This window comes from Ochotona princeps, chromosome 29, assembly GCF_030435755.1.
Source record: "Ochotona princeps isolate mOchPri1 chromosome 29, mOchPri1.hap1, whole genome shotgun sequence".
In the NCBI taxonomy this organism is placed as follows: domain Eukaryota; kingdom Metazoa; phylum Chordata; class Mammalia; order Lagomorpha; family Ochotonidae; genus Ochotona; species Ochotona princeps.
In genome coordinates, this window is record NC_080860.1 from 4,019,011 (window position 1) to 4,040,919 (window position 21,909).

Below are 21,909 nucleotides of genomic sequence, written 5' to 3' on the forward strand. Positions count from 1 at the left end.
TCATGCTGTCCCCCAGAAGGTTGCTTGTGGATGCTGGCCAGGTCTGGCTCCAGTCCTGTTTCATTTGCCTGCAGGCTTTTTGTGTGTGTGTGTGTGTGTGAAGTCTGATATACAGAGAGGAGAGACAGAGTAAGATCTTCCATCCAATGATTCACTCCCCAAGTGGCTGCAATGACCACAGCTGAGTCGATCAGGAGCCCACAACTTCTTCTGGGTGCAGGGTTCCATGGCTTTGGGCAGTATTTGACTGCTTTCCCAAGTCACAAGTAGAGTCGGATGGGAAGTGGGGGTGCCAGGATTAGAACCAGCGCCCATATGGGATCACGATGTGTTCAAGGCAAGGACTTCAGCTGCTAGGCTACTCTGCCAGGCCCCATCTGCAGGCTTTCATAACACATTACAGCACCTTGCTAGCCAGCTGAGCTGGTTCACACACAAATTCCAGCATTCTGGCACAATGAGGCCAGGACATCCAGAAGTTGAGCAGGAAGCATCTTGTAGGGGAGGAGTGAGCCAGCCACACTGCCCAGGTTCACAGCCCCCATGGTCGGACCCCACCACGTGGACTTGGGCTGTCTTCATCGGATGTCAGGTTTTATAGTGGCTGGCACAGGGGGGCTGTGGGTATGTGTCCATCCCCATCCCCTAGCAGAGCTAAGGAAGGGTTTATAGCTCAGGGGACTGAGGGGAACAAGGCAGAAGGAGGGAACCCAGGAACAAGGAGCCACAAGACGTGGGTGGGACGTGGAGGAGGAAGGCAAGAATGTCCTCTTCAGACAGTGAAGGGAAGAGGTGGGAACACGAGAGCCACCACAGATGCTGCACACCTCGGAGCAGATGGACGCCTTGGTGCTGCCCTGCCAGCGTCTCCTTCACCTCTCCCCACCCAGGGAACTGCCGGTTCTGCACCCCTGCCTGGACCTGTGCTCCCTAATCCAGTGGGCACCCCTTCCCTGAGCTTTGTTCAACTTGGAAGTCCCAGGGCCTGCTTATGGACCTTCCTCCCCGGAGCCACCTGGTCCCATGGCTGACCACACAGGCTGCAAGTATCCCTTGGCACATGTGGTTACCCCCATGTGGGCAGCAGCGTTTGGCATCCAGTGCCCTGAGAGCTCTGGGGGCCGAAGACCTACTGACATGGCACTGGGAGGGTCGCTGTGCAGCTGTGGGGAGGGGAGTCACAGTGCCTTCATAGTCACGCTCTCCCTGGCTCCCGCCAATGTCCTCGCTCCACCCCCAGAATGTCAAAGCACCAGACGCGTGAATTCGCAACCTGTGACTGTCATATGGGCTCTTTAGCTGTCAGGTGTGCTAAGGACACCTTCTTTCTGAATGACGGCAACTACCATCAGCATGAAACATCCCCAGTCTTAAGAAGCTAGAAACTGGGGGATAAAACCAAACTCTAAAACCACCAACCTAGAAGGAGATCAGAAAAGCTGTGGGGAATGCCGTCAGAGCCCTCCTCAGTGCTGCACACGGAAGGCGTGAGAGCAGCACACCCCGGGCAGAGAGAGAGAGAGAGAGAGAAGAGGACAGGACAGGAGAGCAAGAGAGATGGCGGATCTGTAAGAAAAGTCAGTGTATTTATGGTTTGCTTTATAAAAGTTACTATAATACAATGGTATATAGTATTGAATTCACAAAAATATCAACAAGTATTTACAGCAAGATACCCACCACGGAGACACTTCTCTTCAGAACAAGGTACATAAGGGTGACAGAGTCTACACGCACAAACGTCCCTAGAATTGATCTCTTCTTTGCATGGGGCGCAGGGGAGGGAGAGGCAGAAAACCCCAACTCTTCAAAAGCAGAGGTTTTTTTCAGTGAAAATGAAGGAGTTGAAAGAAACATGAGGCAACATTTTCTTAGGTGATTTCCAGCCATGGGGTGGGGTTCCAGAGGGGTGCCCAACCCCTGGCCCTGGAAGAAGCCTAACAGAGGCCCCAGCATGATAGGGCGAGGCCAGCCCCTCCCTGGCACCCTCATTACCCACCTTCCTTTCGCCCACGGGGAAGGGGAGGGGAACTCAAATCAGCCATCTCTACCAGCTATCTTTCCTCGGGTGAAAAATAAATACGTCCCTGGTTGCACAATTAGGCAAAGAAACACAAATGGAAGAGAAGGTTGCCATGGTGCCTAGGGACCCCCCACCCCCACCACATTGTAAGCCTCCAACTCTTGGCTTGGAAACTGGTGGGTACGGTCTCAAACCGAGAGGGTCTAGGGTGGACTGAGAAAAACAAAACCACCGACAAAAAAAAAAAAAAAAAAAAGAAAAAAAAAGAAAAATAACAATTCTTTGTACAGAATTTACATGATAACAAGCTTGACACAAGCTGAGATACCAGAGGCACCGGGTCTGGGTCCATCCCCCGGGAGCCTCTCATTGCAGCACTGGCTCCCAGGCACGGCAGCCGTGCTCCGGAGCCTATGTACACGCCTGCTCGGCTCGCCGGCCAACGACGGTTGCACTGCTTTCCCACAGTAGGAGACGAGCCTGGAGCCAGGAAACCACACCCCCAGGAGTCCTTTGCAGGCCTAAGCACAGGGGCTGCCTCCGAATTACCAACACCCACAGTCTTCCCCTGTGCTCAGGTTTTATATACACACAAGGAAAAAAATAATTCATGGACATAAACCTGGATGGGGATGGGAGGGGTGAAAAGGGTTAAAAGGAAAAAGCTGTCCAGAACTCGGACCTTCTGACTTTAACATGTTTTCCCAACACTTTGCTCCTCTGGAAGGACTCAGCTGCTTGTTTGGCTGGTAATGTGAAGTTCATGGACAAAAGCCCTACCATGGGCCACACTGCACCACACATGTGGCTACACTGCCCCTGGGGTTGGGCGAGGCGGGGGAGCCCCGTTGTCCTCCAGGCTTCCACACCCACTCTGGGACCCCAGGGGTTCCCTCCCGCTGCTGGCATCCAAATGAAAACGTAAACATTGAACCCAAGGTGGGGGAGTGGGCGGGGGGCGCACGGCAAGCTCCTCCAGGGTCTGCCCCAGCCGTCAGGGAGAAAGCCGGGGAGTGGGTTGGGAGGCTCCGGGCTCCGCACTGCTGCACGGGCAGAAGGGCCTGTCAGCTCCGTAGTGTTCTGAGGTCGTGGTCGGGCGGCCCCTGCTCCCACAGCACCTGGCCGCACATCGGGCGCCAGCTGAGGCCGTTCTGATTCTGTCTTCACATTTCAATGGTTAAAATGTCTTTCCTTATGACGAGGACAAAAATGCAGAGAAGACCAAACCATGTAGCAGCATTCATGAGAAGAGGCTAAGGACAGAGAGAGAGAGAGAGAGAGAGAGAGAAGCCAGAGGGAGACAGGGACACAGACACAAGTTCATGGTCAGCGACGCCCCTGCAAGGAGCAGTTCTGAAACAGAGACGCGGGCTGACGGACAGAGAAGCCCTTTCCTGCCAAGAGGCCGGAGCTGCAGGGGGTGTCCTGGGGTAGTGTTGGGGTCCAGGCCCCGGCGTGGCCACTGGGGAAGGAACAGCACCTGAAATGGGGCGGGGCTAGTTGAGGGTCCCCCTGCAGTTCTCAGAGCCACAGAGGCAGGGGATCTTGACGTCCTCGATGGGGAACTTGTAGTCGTAGGTGATCTCCTCGTTGACGCTGATATGCTGCTTCGAGTAGATGACAATCTTCTTCTGTGACTCCACTGTGATCACCTTGGCATAGCAGTTGGGCTGTGGCAGGAGAGGGAAGCGTGGGTCCCAGTCTCACTAACCCACGCATGCCTGGGCTCTTCCGGCCCAAGGCTCCCACTGCCATTCCTCCGGCAGCTGACCCCGCCGTAAGTATGCAGCCCAGGCCTGCTTCTGAGCTCTAGTCCAGGGCCTATACGCTGCACTTCAGCAGGGACACTGGGCACATCACCACATGCAGGCATGTCACACCACATACAACCACCTCAGCGCCCCCACGTGTGACCACACCATCCTCATGCACCCATATGTGAGCATGCAGCCTCTTCCTCTGTGTATAGTACACAAAGGCACAGCATTCCCATCGCAGTGGGCAAGGGAGTCTCTCCAAGCCCAGCCCAGGGAGGCGCTGAGGGAGCCCACGACTGAAGCACTGTTAGTGCTTCCCACAGCCTCCTGCATGCCCACTTCACAGAGAGAAACCTGATGCTCAAGGCTGAGCAGGGCTCCTCATTCAGGGTCTCACATCCCTGCCTCCCCCGCCCCGGCACACGACCAGCTCCCATGCGGGGGCTTGCAAGGGGTCCTACTAGTAGAGGCAGGGGCAGCGGAGGCCCCTGCGGGCACTCACATTGCAACTGTGGTTGATGAAGCGTGCGAAGTTGCCACACTTGGTGGCATCAATGATGGTGTCATGGTCCACCCGGAACATGTAGCTGCTGCCAATGCCCTCGTCCTCATAGCGCTTCTCCCGCATGTCCGCGATCACCTGGTGGGGAAGGCTGTCAGGTGGCACTGCATGGCCTGTGCCCACCCTGCTGCCCACTGCACCACACTGCACCTACCTGGCGGATGTTCTGACCCACATACTCGATGACCATCTCATCCGCAGCAATGGGCTCCATGGCAAACAGGCCCCAGTCATGAATGTGGCTCTTGCAGAATTTGAGCTTCTTCTTCCGGAACTGAACGAGGGAAGGCAGGGAAGTCAGCCTTGCCCCTCTCTCCATGCTGTTCCCACCATGGCTGCCCTGGGCAGGTCCCCAGCTCACCTTGAGTTGGTTGAACTTGAGCAGGTCACTGTCGCAGCTGCCGGTGAAGGAGGACAGCAGGCGACGCTGCTCCGACCGCCGCTCTGAGCCGGCCCGTGTGGAAGCGTGGGGCTGCGCAGGGATGCTCATGCCCTGAGTATGCAGCCCGTACCAGTCAGGCTTGGATCTGAGTCCTGGGCATGCAGCCAGGCCACGCCCCTGGCCCCAAGCCCTGGACAACCCAATCACAGCTTGGGGGCTCTGCTGTCTCCACCATCTGTAGTTCCTGGTTGATGCTTGCCCTCGCCCGCCCCCCACCGGCTCCCAGGATCCTGGAGCCCTGGCCTCTCTCTCGTCCAGGACCTGTGACCTGCTCACACGTTGCTCTGTGCGTGTGGCCAGTGGGATCTGGTAAGTTCCCAGTAAGCCAAGCATCATCGACTTCTACTGCAGAAGCACCTTCCTTGGCTGGTGCCACAGGACAGCCTCCCACACCTGTATCCAGGTCTCCCCACAGCACTCCCCCTGCTTGCTCATAGGTCCTCCCTCCCCCACTGGCTGGCTCGCTGCAGCCTCACACAGGAGCTCACGCTGAGCAGGGAGATGCAGCTTAATTTGCCGAGGTTGTAGATCCACTCACCCCACTGCCCAGAACCCGCAGAACTGCCACTGGTAGGACACAGACCACCCCTTGCCTGGGCTCTCAGCTGACCCCTAGCCACGCAGGGGCAGTACCTGGGTGTCAGCAGGGGGCTCATCAGTGCTGGCACGGCTGCTGTTGAGGTATCTGAGCTTGTCCTTCTTGTCGATGGTGTAGAAGCCCTCACTGCGGGCACAGCCCGTCACGTGCTCGCGGATACCATCATCCCGCTTCTTCTTCTTAGCTGAAGAGAGGCTGGTGGGTGGGTGTGGGTCAAGGGCCATGTGATCATTCTCAGCAAAGCCCTCCTTGGACCTCGAGACACCTGCCCCTTGTGCCTGGCCTCCCCAGCCCCATAACAGGGTCCAGGGGAGGCAAGACCAACCCTGTCACTGCTACAGCCAAGCAGAGTCAGGACCCAGTGGCGTAGCTTTGGGGGTCACATTCTTTACCACTTCCTGCCCCAGTTTCCCATCTCAGAATTGGGGTGACAGTGAGGCCTGAGTGACTACATGTGCTCTGGATGCTTGCTCAGCAGACACCATGACAGAGGAAGACTCAATGGGTCCGTGCGGCAGGACAGGGACAATTATACCAACCTCCTAGGCTCACACCAGTGGCCAGCACAGAAGGCAAACTTGCCTAGGCTGTCACCCCGCAGCTGTGTGGCCTCAGGCAGGCTACTTGCCCTTTCTGAGTCTGTTTCTTCTTATGCAAAACAAAAGAAATGGCAGCCCTACCTCTTCAAACTATAGAGGGATTAAGCTGGGTGATGAGGGGTGTGCCTTTGGTCAGGGTTCAGGGTGCCCAGTTCAAGCCCTGGCTCCTCCTGATTCTAGTTTCTGACTGGAGGCATGAGTGATTGGATCCCTAACACCCACATGAAAGAAATGGCCGAGTTCCTTGTTCCTGGCTTCCGCTTTAGGGAGTGAACCACAAGATGGGAGGTTTTTGTCTGTTTCTTCTCTCTGCCTTTTAATAAAACAAAGGGGCAGGTGTTGTGGGACAGTGAATTAAACTGCTCCCTGCAACGCTGGCATCCTCTCCTGCAGCACTGCTCTGTATCCAGGATTCCAACAGGCTTGGGAAGGCACTGGAAGGTGGTCCTTCATTCATGCACATGGGAGACGCAGCCGGAGCTCGAGGCCCCTGGCAGCAGCCGGGTCCGGCCTTGGTCTTGCGGCCAGTTTGAAGAGTCAGCCAGAGGGCTCATCTCTTCCTTTGCCTTTCCTTCTCTGTGTCATTCTGACTTTCAGAGAAATAAACAAATAAATCTTTTTTCTAACGAAATCAGGTGATGAGGGGTCAGGACATGTGAGTGTTCAGCCTACCTTGTGTTAACTCACACGACCCAGTCAGGAACCTGCCACCCTTGGAGAAAGGCTTGGCCTGGAGGGAGCAGTTAAAAGTGGCTCAGCTGCAGCCTGGCACAGCAGCCTAGTAGCTAAATTCTTCGCCCTGCATGTGCTGGGATCCCATATGGGTGCCAATTTGTATCCCAGCTGCTCTACTTCCCTCCTAGCTTCCTGCTTGTGGCCTGGGAAAGCAGTCGAGGATGGCCCAAGGTCTTAGAGACCCTGCAACCGCATTCGAGACCTGGAAGAAACTCCTGGCTCCTTGTTTCAGATCAGCTCAACTCCAGCTGTTGCGGCCACTTGGGGGAGTGAACCAGCAGATGGAAGATCTTTCTGTCTCTCCTTCTCTCTGTACATCTGCTTTTCCAATAAAAATAAATAAAACTTAGCAGTCGGCACCTAACTCATACTACTGCTTCTGCTGCAACAGCCCAGAGGGCTGGGTCCCCCCATGCTCATGGCACCGACCCCCACGGTCAGCAGGATATAGGGATGGTAGACCCAGAGTGTGTCGTTGAGCCAGTCCATGCCATTGTCCTGCTGCAGCAGCCGCTCATACGTGACACACAGGAAGTGGATGTCCTCGTCGTCAATGCCACCATTCCAGATGTCATACAGGATGGTCATTTCCTCGAACTCAGAGCGGGGCCGGAAGAGGGGCTGGGGTGGGGAGAGCTCAGGCGAGACAGAGGCAGCCACCAGATCTTCATGGCGTTTCTTGGGGGGCCGGCGCCACTGCCCCCGCGCCTTAATCAGATCCATGTAGTCTTCCGGGACCTCATCACGCCCACGCGGGCCCGGGGGGATAGCCTCAGAAGGCCACTGGTTGTCCAGCTCTTTGAAGGGCAACTTGGTGGGCTCAATGGGTGGGGGTGGTGGGGGTGGGGGAGGCTGAGGAGGTGGGGGTGGGGGCGGGGCTGGGATCCCCGTGTTCCGGAAGTCCAGGGTCACAGCCCGGGGGTCGTGGGTGCTGGGGAAGACAGGGGCCTGAGGCTGGCCAGGCAGGAGCAGCAGGTCCCTCCCGAGGGCAGGCCCTGCTGGTGGCCGGACCAAAGGCCCTTCCAATGACAACATGGATGGTGGGGAGCGCCGGGGCCGGCCCGGCTTCCTTTTGATGGGGGCAGGGCAAGAGGCCAGTGGGGCTGGGAGCAGAGGGGGTAGCGGGGTCGGAGCCCGAGCCTGGGCCCGTAGGACGGGTACGGGCAGTGCCAGGGGCAGGGGCAGAGGCAGGGGCAGTGGGAGGGGCAGGCCTGTCTCCAGGAGCACCGGGGAGGCCAGGGGGCCAGAGCGCTCATCGTGCCGGCCGGCAGGGAGCGGGCACACGGGCAGGAGCAGGGGCCCACTGGGCTCTGGGAAGGTGGGTGTGAAGCTGAAATCCCGGCCAGGCGTCCGTGGGAGGCCCCCGCTGCCCAAGCTTGGGGACTGGGACGGGTAGGAGAAGGGGCTGCTGGGTACCTGCGGGGAGCTCAGGGACAGGCTGCTGCCCCCTGACAGAGGCGGCTCCCCGCCTGGTGTAGCTGGTACTGTCTCTGTGCTCTGCGACTTGGCCAGGCTGCCACAGAGGCCTGGGGTACGTGGGGGCTGGTCCTCGGGCAGAGGCTCCGGGGCGATGGGTGGGTGCGGAAGGTCTGGGGTCTCAGGCTCTGGTGGTGGGCTGGGGGGCCGAGGGGGTCGAGGGGGTGGCAATGGTGGCTGCAGAGGCAAGGTGAGTGCTGGAGGGGGCACCGGCTCCGTTTCCAGGTCATCCCCTGCAGAGAAGCGAACAGAGGCAACAGTTACAACTCGAACCACTTCTCCAGACCTGACCAATGTTGCGCTACTATGCACTTGACACGTGCCCGGCCCACAGCCCTAGGAGTGGTGGAGCACAGTGCCCGTGCTCTAGCTAAGCCACTCAAGGCCCACCTGGCACCAGCCCAGGGCACACAGTAGGTACTTATGGATGCCACAGCACGACACACACAGGAGAGGCAGTTGTGAACTGCCTTCACAGGACTGCTTCTGCTTTGAGACGCAACTCAAATTCACTGTCTTTTTTCTGCAGGACTTGTCAGATCCTTCCCTGTTTTTCTTCCAGTATTTTCCTCCCTTGTCTAATTCTCTGCTGTCATCTCTTACCCTGGCCTAGGGACCTAGCTGGGAGGGTGGTTCAAGGAATACTGAATCTTGACCTAGTGGCTAAAGTCCTCGCTTTGAATGCCCCGGGATCCCATATGGACACCGGTTCTAATCCCGGCAGCTCCACTTCCCATCCAGCTCCCTGCTTGTGGCCTGGGAAAGCAGTGGAGGACGGCCCAAAGCCTTGGGACCCTGCACCCGCGTGGGAGACCTGGAGGAAGCTCCCAGCTTCGGATCAGCGCAGCACAGGCTGTTGCGCTCACTCTCCAAGTGAATCATCGGACGAAGATCTTCCTCTCTGTCTCTCCTCCTCTCTGTAAATCTTTGTAATATAAATAAATAAATAAATCTTAAAATAAAAAGGAACACTGAATCCAGCATGCATCCAGCATGTACAGCAAACACCGCTGTGCAGGAGGCCCTGCCCTGACGCCCTGCCCGCATCCCCAGGTCTGTCCGGACTATGTTGATTGGGGACAACTACCTCCTTCCTTTTCACACACCCCAGCTCACGGGGCTGGTGGTCCCAGGATGATACTGGGAATCATGGCACAAAGGCACACTACCCAGCAGGGGGCTACAGACCTTACCAACCTTACCTGGGGCGAGCTCAGGGGACGAGGGGGGCTGGGGCTCTGCCTCTGTGGCCCGGGGCTCCGGCGACACCATCATGGGTCCTTGCTGGCTCAGATCTGGCTCCTCAGCGGGCCGCTTGCAGCGCGCCAGCTCCTCAGCACCCACAGGCACGGGCACTGGCTCCTGGGGGGTTTCATCCTCCACCTCAATGTCCACTTCCTGCTCAGTGCCCAGTGCCTCCGTGGTGAGAACCTCCAGGGCCAGGGACTCCTCCTCCTTGGCCTCCTCAAAGCTCTCGGCGCCGGCAGAGGCCGAGCTTTTGTCCACTGGTCCCACCTTCCCCTCCTCTTCCTCCTCCTCTTCCTCCTCCTCATCCTTTGTCTCCACATCCTCTTCGTCCTCTGAGGACGAAGACGAGGACTCGGAGCTTGACTCAAACTCAGAAGACACGGAGCTCCCGCTGGACGATTCAGCCTCAGCCTTGGACGTGGCGATGCTCACTGTCTCCTCTGGATGGGGACACAGACACAGAGCCATCGCCTGACTGCTGGGCTCTGACCCTGGGCCAGGCGCTGCCCCTGAGCATGCCACACCGGGCTCCTTGAGACATGCACATGCGCAGCTCAACAGCAACCCACCAGTTCATCCTCACTTGGGTCCAGGTGTTAGCCAAAGGTGGGTCTAACCCACCTGCCCCGCTCCCTGCCCCAGCTGCCCACCCACTCCAGCTATCTCATGCATGTAAGGCTGTGTGTGAGCTGGAACAAGGTGACACCAAGGCCCTGACTCTGGCCCCTCACCTCCATCAGAGTCCCCATCGTTCTTCTGGCTGGCTTCCGACAGGGCCGAGTCTCCGTCCTCGTTTTCGGACTCATCCCGGTCATCACTGTCGTCACCCTGGGAGACGGGGATGGGTGGGGGCAGTGAGCCAAGGGGCCTGTCCCCTGCCCTGGCCCCGGGCCCTTGGCCAGGTCATACCTTGTCTGATGAGGATGAGGTTGAGGAAGAAGAGATCTGGCTCCGGGGGCCACCTTCTTCCTCCTCTTCCTCCTCCTCCCCTTCCTCCTCTTCGGTACTATCCCGCTCCTCCTCCTTCTCGGAGGCCGAGGATGAGGGCGAGGTTGTTGAGGACCCCGAGGATGAGGATGCCGACGAGGATGAAGACACTGACAGGGACTCCTTCTCGTCCTCCTCCCCGCCGCTGTCCAGCTCCAGCGGTCGCGCTGGCCGCCGCCGCACCCCTACACCCTTGGGGTCCCGTTTGGCAAGCTCGCACGGGGCCTCCGCCATGTCCCGGTCCCGCTCCCGTTCCGATTCTGTGGGGAAAACTGTCAGGGCTAGGCTGGGGCAGGGAGCAAGGGACCCCACCACCCACACCGGGGGGCAGGATGCAAACCTTCATCTTCCTCATCCACAGAGGCCGAAGGCCGGAGACGCTTCTGGTCACCAGACGAGGCTGCCTCGGGCGGCTCCTTCCTTTTGACTTTAAAGGAGGGCAGGCGGATGGCCCCGCGCAGGCCGATGCCCAGGCCCAGGCCCTCACAGCCCAGGCCCTCACCCTTGCCCCACGACTCCAGCAGGCATGAGGCCACTCGGTCCCGGGGCTTCCGCCGGTCCTCGTCCTTGTGCTCGCCCGACTTCACAGGAGTCAGCGAGGCCTGCAAGGAGACGAGTCACCAAGGTCCCAGGCCTGCGGAGGGCGCTGCCTGGGGCCCTGGCCTCGGACATTCTCACTGGGGAACAGGCTGTGAGTCCACACAAGTGCCACCAGGACACAAGTGTTATAGAACCCAGACACTCTCCCACCCTAGCCCAACGCACCCCTGGGCTTGAGAGGCCTCATGGACAAGACTCAGACTAGATGCAGGGAGAGCCCTGTGCCCTGCAAGGTTCCCAGGTGGGGGGGCGAGGGGTGTCCCTCCCACTGCAGTGTCAGCAGGCTCCCTCTGATGTCTCTGGCCCACTACACACCTAACGGACCAGGCTGGACAGCTGCTGCCCACCCCGGCTGCAAGGCAGCTGGTCCTTGGGCCCCTACACCCACAGGGGCGACCGGGAAGAAACTCCTGGCTTGGGAACGACCCAGCTCTGCTGTTGTGGCCCTTCGGGGAGTGAACCAACACATAGAACACATGGAAGCTTTCTCTCTTTCCCTGTCTGTATCTGTGTCTTTCATTAATAAATCTTTACAAGAGAGAAAAGAAAGGAAAATAAAAGAGGAGAAAGGAAAGGAAAAGCAAGCAGGAGAGCTGTCCTGTGGTGAGCCAAGAAGCCGGGCACAGGCTGGGGGCTATGCTGGGGGAGCCCTGTGCTGCAAAGCCAGGAGCGTCCTGCTGTGCTGAGAGGCCCTTGGGGCATGGCTGGGGCCCCGCGCTGCCTGGCCTGTGCCCCTCACCTTGGCCATGCGCTCCTTCTTGCCCCACCACTCGTCGAAGGCGCGGAAGGCTACCACCTCCACCATCTTGCGGTTCAGGTCACGCTTCATGATGGCCTTGAGTTCCTTGAGCACCACAAGCAACACGCCGTCCACCGTGGCCTTGTGCGGGTCCTCCTGCCGCGGCACATAGCCTGGCGGTGGCACCGATGGGTCAAACTTGGGCAGTGGGGGCCATGGCTGGCCTCGGCCCGGGCCTGCGCCACCCAGTGAGAAGGGGCCGCGGTAAGGCGGCAGGTTCACGAACTGCAGCCCAGCTGAAGCGGCTGCCGCAGCAGCAGCCACAAAGGGTGGGTAGGGGCAGGCGCCCTGGGCAGTCATCAGGCGGCTCAGCATCTGCGTCTGCATCTGGAAGGACATGGGCATGCCACCCCACTGGCCGCCCAGCACGTGGCTCATGTCCACCTGCATCGCCGGGAACAGCCCGGGCGGGAAAGGCGGCAGCGGTGGTAGGATGGGTGGTGGTGGCACCCCAGGCGGTGCAGGCAGCGGTGGTGGTGGCACGGGCACAGTCACCGCTGGGTGTGTTGGGGGTGGTGGCGGCGGCGGTGGTAGCGGGGGCGGCATGGGGAAGCCAGGCTGCGGGGGAGGCGGCGGCGGCGGCGGGGGCAGCGGTGGGAAGCCGGGTGGTGGGGGCAGCGGCAGGCTGGCAGCCAGCACAGCAGGGGCTGCCACGGCTGCCGACCCTGGGGTCACCACCATAGGCTTGGGGCAATCTGCGCTGGTGATGGGAGCCGAGGGCATCTCGTCGTCTGAGATCTCCATGTCCTCACCGGAGGACTGCTGGCCCTGGGGAGAGAGCAGGCGTGGGCAGCTGGGGCGAGCCTGGCAGCTAGCATCCCTTCCTGAGCCCCGGTCCCTGGCAGCATTAAGGCGACCCCAGCGAGCCCCCATCTCACCCCAGCCCAGCCTCAGCTCCTCTCCCAGCACCTGCCCTGGGGGCTCCTGGGAGCACCCATGAGGCCACTCACAAACTCAGCACCTGCCTGCCCCACTGTTCTGCATGCCAGGCCCACCTTGCCCTTCCAGGGCTGACCAGCCACACGGAGGGGAGGCCAGGGATGCTGAGACCACAGGGAAATAGGGGCGGGGGTTCTGCTGTCCCTGGGACTGCTGCAGCCTGCATGGGACATCCCTGGGGCCCCCGCCATGGCCCATGCACCCCTCACACAGAAGTGACTCCAGCATCTTCATGCACCAGGGCTCCAGCATCTTACCCAGGGCCACACAGCCAGTTAGTGGGTTGGGGGAACCCAAACTTGCCCCAGGCAGGCAGCATGTGCCCTCGCTGCGCTGGGGAGGACTGGCCCCAGGTGATGTGGGTCGTTGCTGTGCGGCTGGGCAGAGCACAGGAGCCTCACAAGGTGGCGCTCTCGTGACATGAGCCACACAGACCCAGGGTTGAGGAGGGTGGGATGGCATGGTTTAGGAGGCTCGTACCCCACAGGAGGCCCGTTCAAGAACTGGCTGGCTTCTTGCTAACCTGCACCCCGAGAGGCCCTGGTACTTGGGTCCCTGCCACTAGCTCTGGCCGCCCAGTGCCATCAGTGGGGTGAGTCAACAGATGGAGGGGATCTCTCCGCATTTTTCAACTTGTAAAAACAAGAGGACAGGGTCTTGCTAGGGACCCCAGCCCAGGAATGGGCTGCTGCTGGAATCTGGGAGTGGCAAGGGCAAGAAGGGAGGCACCAAGGGGATCTTGTCCTCAGCAGGGGTTCTCCTCAGCCCACAGCCGTTTTCCTAGGCCTGCTCTACACATACACATGCACACACACACGTGTGAGCCGTCAGCTCTCCACAGCTCAGGAAATCAAGGCCCAAAACCCCAGGTCCCAGACAGCAGCAGGCAGGCCTGCTGCAGCACACAGAGGGTTAACCCAGGCGGCTGCTGCCAACCAATCCCAGCACGGCCCACCCCTCCCTCCGCCCCTCTGGCTGCCGGGGGACAGCTGGGAGTTCTGGGAGGCCACAGCAAGTGCCAGGTGAGGCCCCAGGTGCTGGGGCCTCCAGGGAAGCTCATGCTCACTTAGGACTGGCCCATTTTACAGAGTTTGAAACAGATTTGAAGAAGCAAAGTGCCTTCCTGAGGCACACAACCTGGGACATGCAGGGCTGGGGTGCAAGGCTGCAGAGGGGATTCCACACTGCTGACCACTGGCCTCTGCGGAGAAGCAGCTCCCACCCGTACTCCCCTTGCGGGTCTCCCTGTGTGGCTCCCCCGCTTTGGCTTCAGCCTGCTTTGTGCTGTGTCTGGGTTCTCCCTGCACCCCTTCACCCATCCCGCAGCCTACCGGAGGAGCCCAGTGTTGTCCTCTCAGTCGCCAGCAGGGGGCTCCCGAGGCCGTAAGTCCTAGCGCTCCCAACCCCAGCTCTCAGGGCCTGCCTATCTCGACTCTGGCCCAGTCAGCATGGTAAAACCCCAACCCCAGGCGGCCCAGAAGGAGGCACAGGGGGAAGGGGACAGGTTGATCGACCTCACGTCTGCACACCTGTTAGCTCTGCCTGCCCGGACCCCTGATGCCCAAAACCACTTCCCCCAAACTACTTAGAGGCCCCCTCCTGTGCAGGTGGCCCAGCTTTAGCTCCGGTCACGCACAGAGGCAGGGCTTTAGGTGCCATGGCCTGCCTACCTCCAGGGTCCAGCTCTAAAGTGTGCCTCCAGGAGGGCTAAGCAGGTGCCCCCGGAGCACAGGCTAAGGAAGGAGACCCAGCTAACCTGTCCCAGAGGAACCTCTGGAGGCTGGAGGGAGACCTAGGGAGAGGGCTGCGCCTGGGGTCCCCCTAGCAGAAGGGGCTCTCCAGCACCCTCCTGCCTAGCCTTCCACCTCCTCAAAGGGCATCAGGCTCAGGGTGTCAGTGCTCAATCCCCTGACATCCTCCCCCCCCCCCGCCAGCTGAGTGTCAGGACTAGCCCCATGTTCCCAGGTCCGGAATTCCCAGCAGAGGAGAAGGAATCCCTTAACTATCACCACGACCCACTGCAACAAAGCAGGTTGAGGGAAAACCGTGACTGCCTCCCCCAGAAGGCATAGCAACAAGACTCAGCCATGGTCTCCTTCTCTCCAGGCTGCCAGGGAGCTGAGAGGCAAGCCAGCTGCCTGGTGCCACTGCCATCTTCCCCCTCTCCCTCCAGCGCCCATGCTGACTGGCCACGCCCTGCTGCCCTTAGCCTGTGTTGTTCTTTGTGAGCATCCAAGGGGACATGAGAGACAAAACCAACTGCACACAGAAAGACAAGGGGGGGGTACCTCATCCATCTTTTCTGAGGTCGGGGTCCTGTCTCCAGCCAGATCCAAAGCCACCTCAGCTGTATGGCCCAGAAGGCCAGCGGGGTCCGGAGGGCCCGGCTCAGGTGGGGGCCGTGGTCCCAGGCCCAGGCCCAGCTCATCTTCGTCCTCATCAGAGTCTGGCAGTGGCGTGGGACTGATGTCTTCCAGGCCCGTGCTGGAGGGGGGCGAGGAGGGCGGGCTGGGACCGCGGAAGCCGGGCTGGGAGTTAGTGCCGAAGGGTGTGAGTGGCGAGAGCTGGGAGGAGGAGGAGGAGATGGGGCTGCCCTCCATCTGCAGCTCGGCGTCCGAGTCTTGATCCCGCAGGAAGGGCAGCTTGGTGCGCTGTTCCTTTAGCAGCATCTCAATGCGTGAGTCCAGGCTGTCGTGTGGCTTCTCCGGGCCCGCGGGTGAGGACTCCAGGGTGGGCGTGCCAGGGCTGTCGCAGGGCTCAGGGCTCCAGCCGAAGGTGGGCTGGCCGCCCAGCTCCATGCTGCTGGTGTCCGGGGGTGGTGGGCCAGGTGGCGTGCCCGGCTTCTCCTTAGCTGGGGGCTCTGAGGGCGGCAGGGGCGGGGGTGCAGGGGCCCTCCGGAACTCCCCACTGTCACGGGTCCCAAAGGTGGCGGTGGCAGCGGGCTCCTCGGGAGGCGGGGGGAAAGGAGGTGCAGGGGTTTGGTACGGAGAGAAAGCTGACTTGAACCCAGGAGCAGGGGCAGCCTGGTTGGGGGGCGGCGTGTGGGCAAAAGAACCCGAGTCCTGCGGCTGGACCTTGAAGGGAGGGCCGCTGCCACCCCCTCCGCTTCCCACTGCCCCAAAAGGCAGGTCGGAAGAACCCCGGAAGGAGGCCACAGTTCCTGCCACCGTGGCCGCGTTGGAGTTGTGGACATAGTGATGCTCGTGGCGCCGGTTGTAGGCATCCGTGAACTTGCTTTCGTGGCGCCTGGCCTTGAAGGTGGTGGTGGGGTCCTGGCCAAAGAGGTAGGAGGGTGTGGGCTGGCGGCTGGAGTAGCTGGAGTCCTGTGAGAAGGGGGTGCCCAGGCGCGGCGTGAGGGGCGTGCCCTGTCCGTAGGAGTTGGGTGTGTCCAGGCGGCAGCTGGAATAAGCTGTGTCCTGCGAGAACGGTGTCCCGCCGCTGTTGGGGGTGACGGAGGAGGAGCCAGACCCACAGCCCAGGGACAGGCTGCCATCCTTGAGGCGCTTCAGGGCATCTGACAGCTGGAGAGAGAAGCAAGCAATGTGGCCGGGGGACAGGGCTGCTGGGGAGCTCAGAGGCCAAGTGCTCCCAGGACCAGAAGTCAGAGGGCCCTACCTTCCCAGTGGCCGCCTGTCCCCAGGGGACCTGGAAGTCATTCCTAACCATGAGGTACTGAAGAGAAGGCCAGAACCCTAGCTGTAGGGGGACAGACTTCCTGCTTCGTTTGAGCCCAGCAGGCTGTGACCCCAACCACAGGCTGGGAGGCAGCGGGGAGCCAAGAGTTTGGTTCGGCCTCTGGTGGCTCACATTTGGGTTTAAACAGCATGGGGAGGCAACAAGACAGAGAGCAGAGCTGCCCAGAGGGGTTGGGGTGAGCCCCCTTCCAGGGGGTGTCCCAGTAGGCACTGGACAGGGAAGGGCTCGGCTTCATTCTAGAAGGGGCCTGACTCTGTCTTGGGACAGGGAGTTTTAAGGATGCTGCAAAGCACACACGTGAAGGGCCTCTGGACACCGCAGGGGCTCCATATCAGTGTGGACCCCGAAGCCCTGGGCCTGTGCCTGAGGGCTGAACTTGGCAGCCACCCAAAGTGGGACCAGCAGTCCCAGGACACCCTGCTGGGGATGTGGGGGAGCCGTAGGTAAGGTCCATTGGGGAGAAGCCAAACCCACCTGCAGGGCGTCGCTGGCAATGGGAGAGCTGACATCCAGCTCGCCCACGGGGAGGGTCTGCGGGGTGTACCGGCCTGTGACCAACAGCTCGTAGAACCGCATGCGGGTTTCCCCTGTGGAGGAGCGAGAGGACTCTGTAGGATTGAAGGACTGGGCAGCCCTTCGGGACTCCAGCCTGCTTGGCCTGAGAGACCCCGGCCCCTGGCCAAGCTCCTGCCACCTTGGCTCTGCACTAGGCGCCCCATCTGTTCAGAAAAGCTGTTAAACTCCGTGATTGCTTTTCTGATGCTGAAAATCAGAGCAAGGGCCCCACAGAGCTGGGACGCCACCTCCAACCCCAAGTCCCTTCCCGGGTTCACTGGGCCCTGGTGGCTCCCCAGCTAGGAGCCAGAGGCTTACACTGGATGGTAGGAGGCTGCTGGCCGGTTGGGCTGGCCCAGGGCCCCAGAGGCAGGGTATTTATAGAGCCTCAGACAGCTGCTTACATATGCAAAGGAGGCGCATTCCTGGAGCTGCACTTCTCTTCACCCAGCTCCTTCTTGAAATACAAACTATTCAGCTGCTTGTCTCTAAGGGGCAGGTCCACCAGCACCCCCACCCCGTGACGTCTAGGGTAGACCCGGCAGCTACCAGAGAGGAGGTGGAGCCAGCCGAGCCAGGGGCCAGGGTTCCACAGCCAGTTTTCAGGTAGCAATCAGACTGCAGTTGCCCAGAGGGGGGTGTGCACATTTAAAGGGACCCTACCCACACACTCACTCCCTCTCTCTCTCTCTTTCACACACACACACACACACACACACACACACAGGAGGGGGAGGAGACTGGCGCCTGAGATGACAGTGGGCAGGGCCCTGGAAACAGCTTGGCACTGTCTCACTTTCAAACCAGCACAGGTTGTTCACCTTCCCTTGCCCTAGCTGACTCTGAACCCATACTGGCTGCAGACCTCGCCCCAGCCTTTCCCCAGATGGGTTCCCAGGGGGTCGGAGGTGGGGAAGAGAAGGAACCCCCAATGGACTCCGGACCCAACAATACTGCTCCCACGCGATAGCCAGCCGCTTTTTGTATAATTATAACGTTCGGGACATCTTCTGAGGCAACTCAGGCTGACCATGGGGGATGCCCTCCAGGGCTGCCAGCCCCCCAAGGGAGCGTGGGGACCCCAGCTCTCAGGCAGCTGGCTTGGGAGTGTGCACTGAACTGACCAACTGGGAGGCGCGGTCTCTTTAAGAGAGAGGAGGGAAGCCAGTGTGAGCCTGGCGTGCCCAGCCAGCCCTGCACGCTCCCAGCTCCTCCCCGCAGCACTATCAATGAGAAGGCATGCGGGCCAGCCAGCTCCCGCTTCCAGGGGGCCTCGCCCGGGCCTGGGAGGCTTCACTCTGACATAGGGGACCCTCTCTTCACCCATTCAAAGGCATTCCACTGACTCCCCCTCGGCCCGCTCAAACAAACCAACCCTGCCTCCTCCCTAACACAACAGTGGGGACCACCAAAGCCCAGGCCACTGGGAGCTTCAAGGGGAGCCCGTGGGGAGGGAGTGTGTGCGTGCTGGAGGTGGGGAAGCCTCCGGAGGGCCCCCAGGGGCACGGTGGCCAAGGACCAGCACTCGGGGAAATTATAGCCTGTCTCCTAGCAACAGACAACAGCTCTAGCTCCACGTGACTAGCCTCAGGAGGGGGCAAAACAGTCAGTAGGTGGGGAGAGGGATCCCCAGGAAGAGTGAGGAGGGGCTCTAAGCTGGGGGCCCCCAGCAGAGGGGGGGAGCGGCAGTGACAGGTCTCTGGTGGCCCCGCCCCCTAGGCGCACGCTCACTCACCTTTGGTGTCCAGCTCCACGTGGATGATGTTGCCCATGACCGAAGTGCTGTGCAGATGTTGCACAGCCTCCTTGGCCCCCCGGACCGTGGCGAAGACCACCTTGGCAATACCCAGGTGCTTCTTGGTCTTGGGGTTGTACAGAATCTCCACCTCTTCCACCTCCCCATACTTCTTGCACATGTCCCTCAGGAAGTTCTCGCGGATGTTGTCATTCAGCTTGGCAAATGTCACCTGCTTCGGGGGCACGGGGCCCACGTAGAACTCATCGATCTGGCCGGTGACGAGGGAGGAAGGGAGTTCAGAGAACCAGGAAACCGAAGCCAACACACAACGTGCCCCAGTCACCGGTTGGTGGAAAACAATCAAGTTAAAAATTTTTTTTTAATATAAAAAAAATTTGGAGGGGTGGGGGAGCACGCGGTCGGGCCCGGGAAGCAGAGGATTAAATCGTTTGGAACGTGGAAGTCCTCTGGGTTCGGAAGGAAGGGGAAAAGGAAACAGTTTCTCTCTCCCCAGCTCCCATGCTGGCCTCCTCTGCCCGCTACCCGGGCAGGGCGACCCTGGAGGTTCGCGTCCCTCTGCCCAAGTCCAGCTCCACCGGCTCCCAACCGCCTGAGCTGGCCAGGGGGCGGGACCCCGAGCGGGCAGGAGTCTGGTGGGCGAGCCGGAGCCCCTCGTGGGGCACCCCCAGTGGGATACCTACTGCCCAGAGGCCAGGGTGGGGATGGCGTCCTCCCCGCCAAAACTTCCCAAGTCGGAGGGACGGCGGGAACTGGGGACCCCGCGGGGCTGGCGTTATTTTCGAACCTGGGGCGGGGAGGGGGAGGGGTCCCACCTTGAATTTGGGCACCGACAGCTCCAGCTCCTTGTTTTTGGTCCAGATCCCGACGACCCGGGGATCTTCGACGATCTCCACGGGGCGATTGCTGGACATCTGTGCGGAGGGACCAAGTGGGGAGTGGGGGTGAGGTTGGACGGAGGGCCACCCTCTCCCAGGGCCGGGGCTGGAACTGGGGAGCCCCCCACCCCCACCTCAGGGCCGCTTGTCAAAGTGCCGGCGGCCGCGGCGGCTGACAGTTGGCGGGGGGTGGGGTGGGGGTGGGCAGGGGTCCCGGGCCGGCGACTCACCGCCAGGCTGAAGTGCTGCCCATCGTAGCGGTAGAGCTTGTGGTGCCCCTTCTTGAGGGCCGGGTCAATCATCAACTTGTAACTTCTCCAATGGTGGTTCCTCCTCTCGCCCGAAGGGCCGGGCTGCGGCGGGGGCTGCTGGTGGTGGTGGTGGGGGTGGCTGTTCTCCATGCCGTTAACCCAACCTGAAAACCAGCAAGTTGTTGTCGTCCGCGCCGCGGCCGCCGCCGTGTCCACACTCACCCCCACCCCACTTCCAGCGCGCCCCGAAAGCACCAGCTACCCCCCCAACACACACACACACACACACACGCACACACCTCCCACAAAAAAAAAAAAGAGAGAGAGAGAGAGAGAGAAAGAAAGAAAAGAAACGGAGCGAGGGAATAGTCCTTCCGGGAAAGAATTACGCGTCCGCCCGCTCGGCCACCGTCTCAGGGCCGGCAGCGAGGGGCTCCCGGGCGCCCCCGGAGCGGGCTGGCGGGGCCCGGGGCGCCCGGAGGACGCGGGCTCCGGCCCGTGGTCGCGGCCGCCCGGCGTGGCGCTCGCTTGGGTCCGGCTCGGGGACGCGGGGCTCGCGGCAGGCCTTGGCGCCGCCCGCTCGCCTGTCCGCCTTGCCCGCTCGCAGCCGAGCCGGGCCGGGGGCTCGGGCCGCCCGGGCTGCCGCCGCTACCCCGCGGCCTCTCTCCCTCCCCGAGCCGCGCTTACATCCCCGCCGGGCGCCGGCCTCCCTGCGCCGCCAGCCAGTACATGGTGTCCCCCGCGGGAGCCGAGGCCCGGGCGGCCGGACGGGGAGCCCCGAGCTGCTGCTGCTGCCGCCGCTGCTGCCGCCGCCGCCGCCGCCGCTGCTGCTGCTCCTGCCCGGGAGGCGGCTGGCGGCGGAGGCTCGGCTCCCAGTAGCCGCACATCCCACAATACACCGCTAAGGAGCCCGACCCGAGCGCTCACCCTCCTCCTCCTCCTCCTCCTCTTCCTCCTCCCCTCGCCTTCCTCGCCGCTTCCCCAGGCTCTCTCCCGGCGGCGGCAGCTGCGCCGCCAAAGCCCCGGGCCCCAGCGGCCCCCCACCCCTCACTCGCGCGCTCCCACACTGCCTCCCCCCTCCCCCCGGGGGGGGAAAGGCCTTTTAATTTATTTATTCCGCTGGGGACTGAGATGGGGGGCTCGGCGCGCGGGGGAGGAGGTCTCCCTGGGCTCTCCCCTCTCCCGCGGCGGGGGGCGACCCTCGGAGCCCTGGCAGCTGGAGGAGCCGTGCGTTTCCCCACCTCCCCCCCCCAACCCCCCCCCACACCCCTTCCACCGCACAGGCACCCTGGGGCCTCCGAAAAACTGTTTGCAAACTGCCGAGCTCGGCGGTGGGCGCGCCCGCTCTCGAGGGGCAGGGGCTGGGCCCGGGGGCACGTTTGTGTGTGGTTGTGAGGGCGCCCGGAGTCCTGGCCCGGGCAGGCGGTGAGGAGTTGGGGGGCAGGCCAGGCCGGCGTCGACTAGGAGCGAGTTGCAATCGAGGGATCTCGGCCCCGGCTTCCTCCCCGGGCCCGCGACCCCCTCCCCTTCCCGGAGCTGCGCTGGGGAGGGGAAACGAGGATTTAAAACCAAATTAGCATTCACATTCCTGGGAGGAAGCGGTCCTCGCCTGCACTCGGGTGATTGCACCGTCTTTCTGTTTTTATTTCTGGAGGGGAGCGCCCCAGTGATTGTCCTGAACACATGCTTCTCTCCGGCGGCCGAGAGAGTACCCCCCCCTTTTTTTTTTTTTTTTTTTTGCATTTTCTCTTTTCCTGCCCCCCTCCTTCTTTATTAAAGGTCCGGGAGTGGCGGCGACCAATCAGCGCGCGGCTTCCATTTTGTGAGTTTCAACTCCGAGGCTTCCCGGGCTGGGCAAGGACTCGTTCGCAGCCCCCTCTGCCGCCTCTCCCGGGCAGACGAGGCGCGGCGGCTGTCCGGCTGGGGCCCGTGGTGGTGGTGCACTTCATATTGGGGCTCTTTTCGGGGTTTGTGATTTGGCTGTGGGTAGGTAATTGGCTGGAGCGGG

At 61.3% G+C, this 21,909-nt stretch overlaps 1 protein-coding gene across 2 annotated transcripts; it reads right to left on the bottom strand.

The window, feature by feature from the left end:
• Positions 1-1,582: 1,582 nt before the first annotated feature.
• SETD1B (SET domain containing 1B, histone lysine methyltransferase) lies at positions 1,583-20,817 on the bottom strand. Of its 2 annotated transcripts, XM_058656969.1 has the most exons (18): positions 20,589-20,817; positions 19,881-20,065; positions 19,588-19,686; positions 18,752-19,022; positions 16,936-17,048; positions 15,054-16,286; positions 11,767-12,594; positions 10,768-11,029; positions 10,350-10,687; positions 10,172-10,268; positions 9,708-9,880; positions 9,395-9,554; positions 7,166-8,425; positions 5,418-5,584; positions 4,704-4,835; positions 4,497-4,616; positions 4,283-4,420; positions 1,583-3,693 (listed from the first exon to the last, which is right to left on the bottom strand). In XM_058656969.1, the coding sequence occupies exons 2-18, from the start codon at positions 20,049-20,051 to the stop codon at positions 3,520-3,522; spliced, it is 5,736 nt and encodes a 1,911-aa protein (XP_058512952.1). In that variant the 5' UTR covers positions 20,052-20,065; positions 20,589-20,817; the 3' UTR covers positions 1,583-3,519. The 2 variants fall into 2 exon arrangements, with proteins under 2 accessions (XP_058512952.1, XP_058512951.1); XM_058656968.1 differs by having other exon boundaries at positions 9,395-9,880.
• Positions 20,818-21,909: the final 1,092 nt, after the last annotated feature.

Coding starts and splice junctions, on each gene's coding strand:
- SETD1B (XM_058656968.1), bottom strand. CDS start 20,051: ATGGAGAACAGCCACCCCCACCACCACCACCAGCAGCCCCCGCCGCAG. Junction 19,023..19,587: donor TGTCGGTGCCCAAATTCAAG/GTGGGACCCCTC, acceptor GTCACCGGCCAG/ATCGATGAGTTCTACGTGGG. Junction 8,426..9,394: donor GTCCCCTGAGCTCGCCCCAG/GTAAGGTTGGTA, acceptor GCTTCTCTGCAG/GGGATGACCTGGAAACGGAG.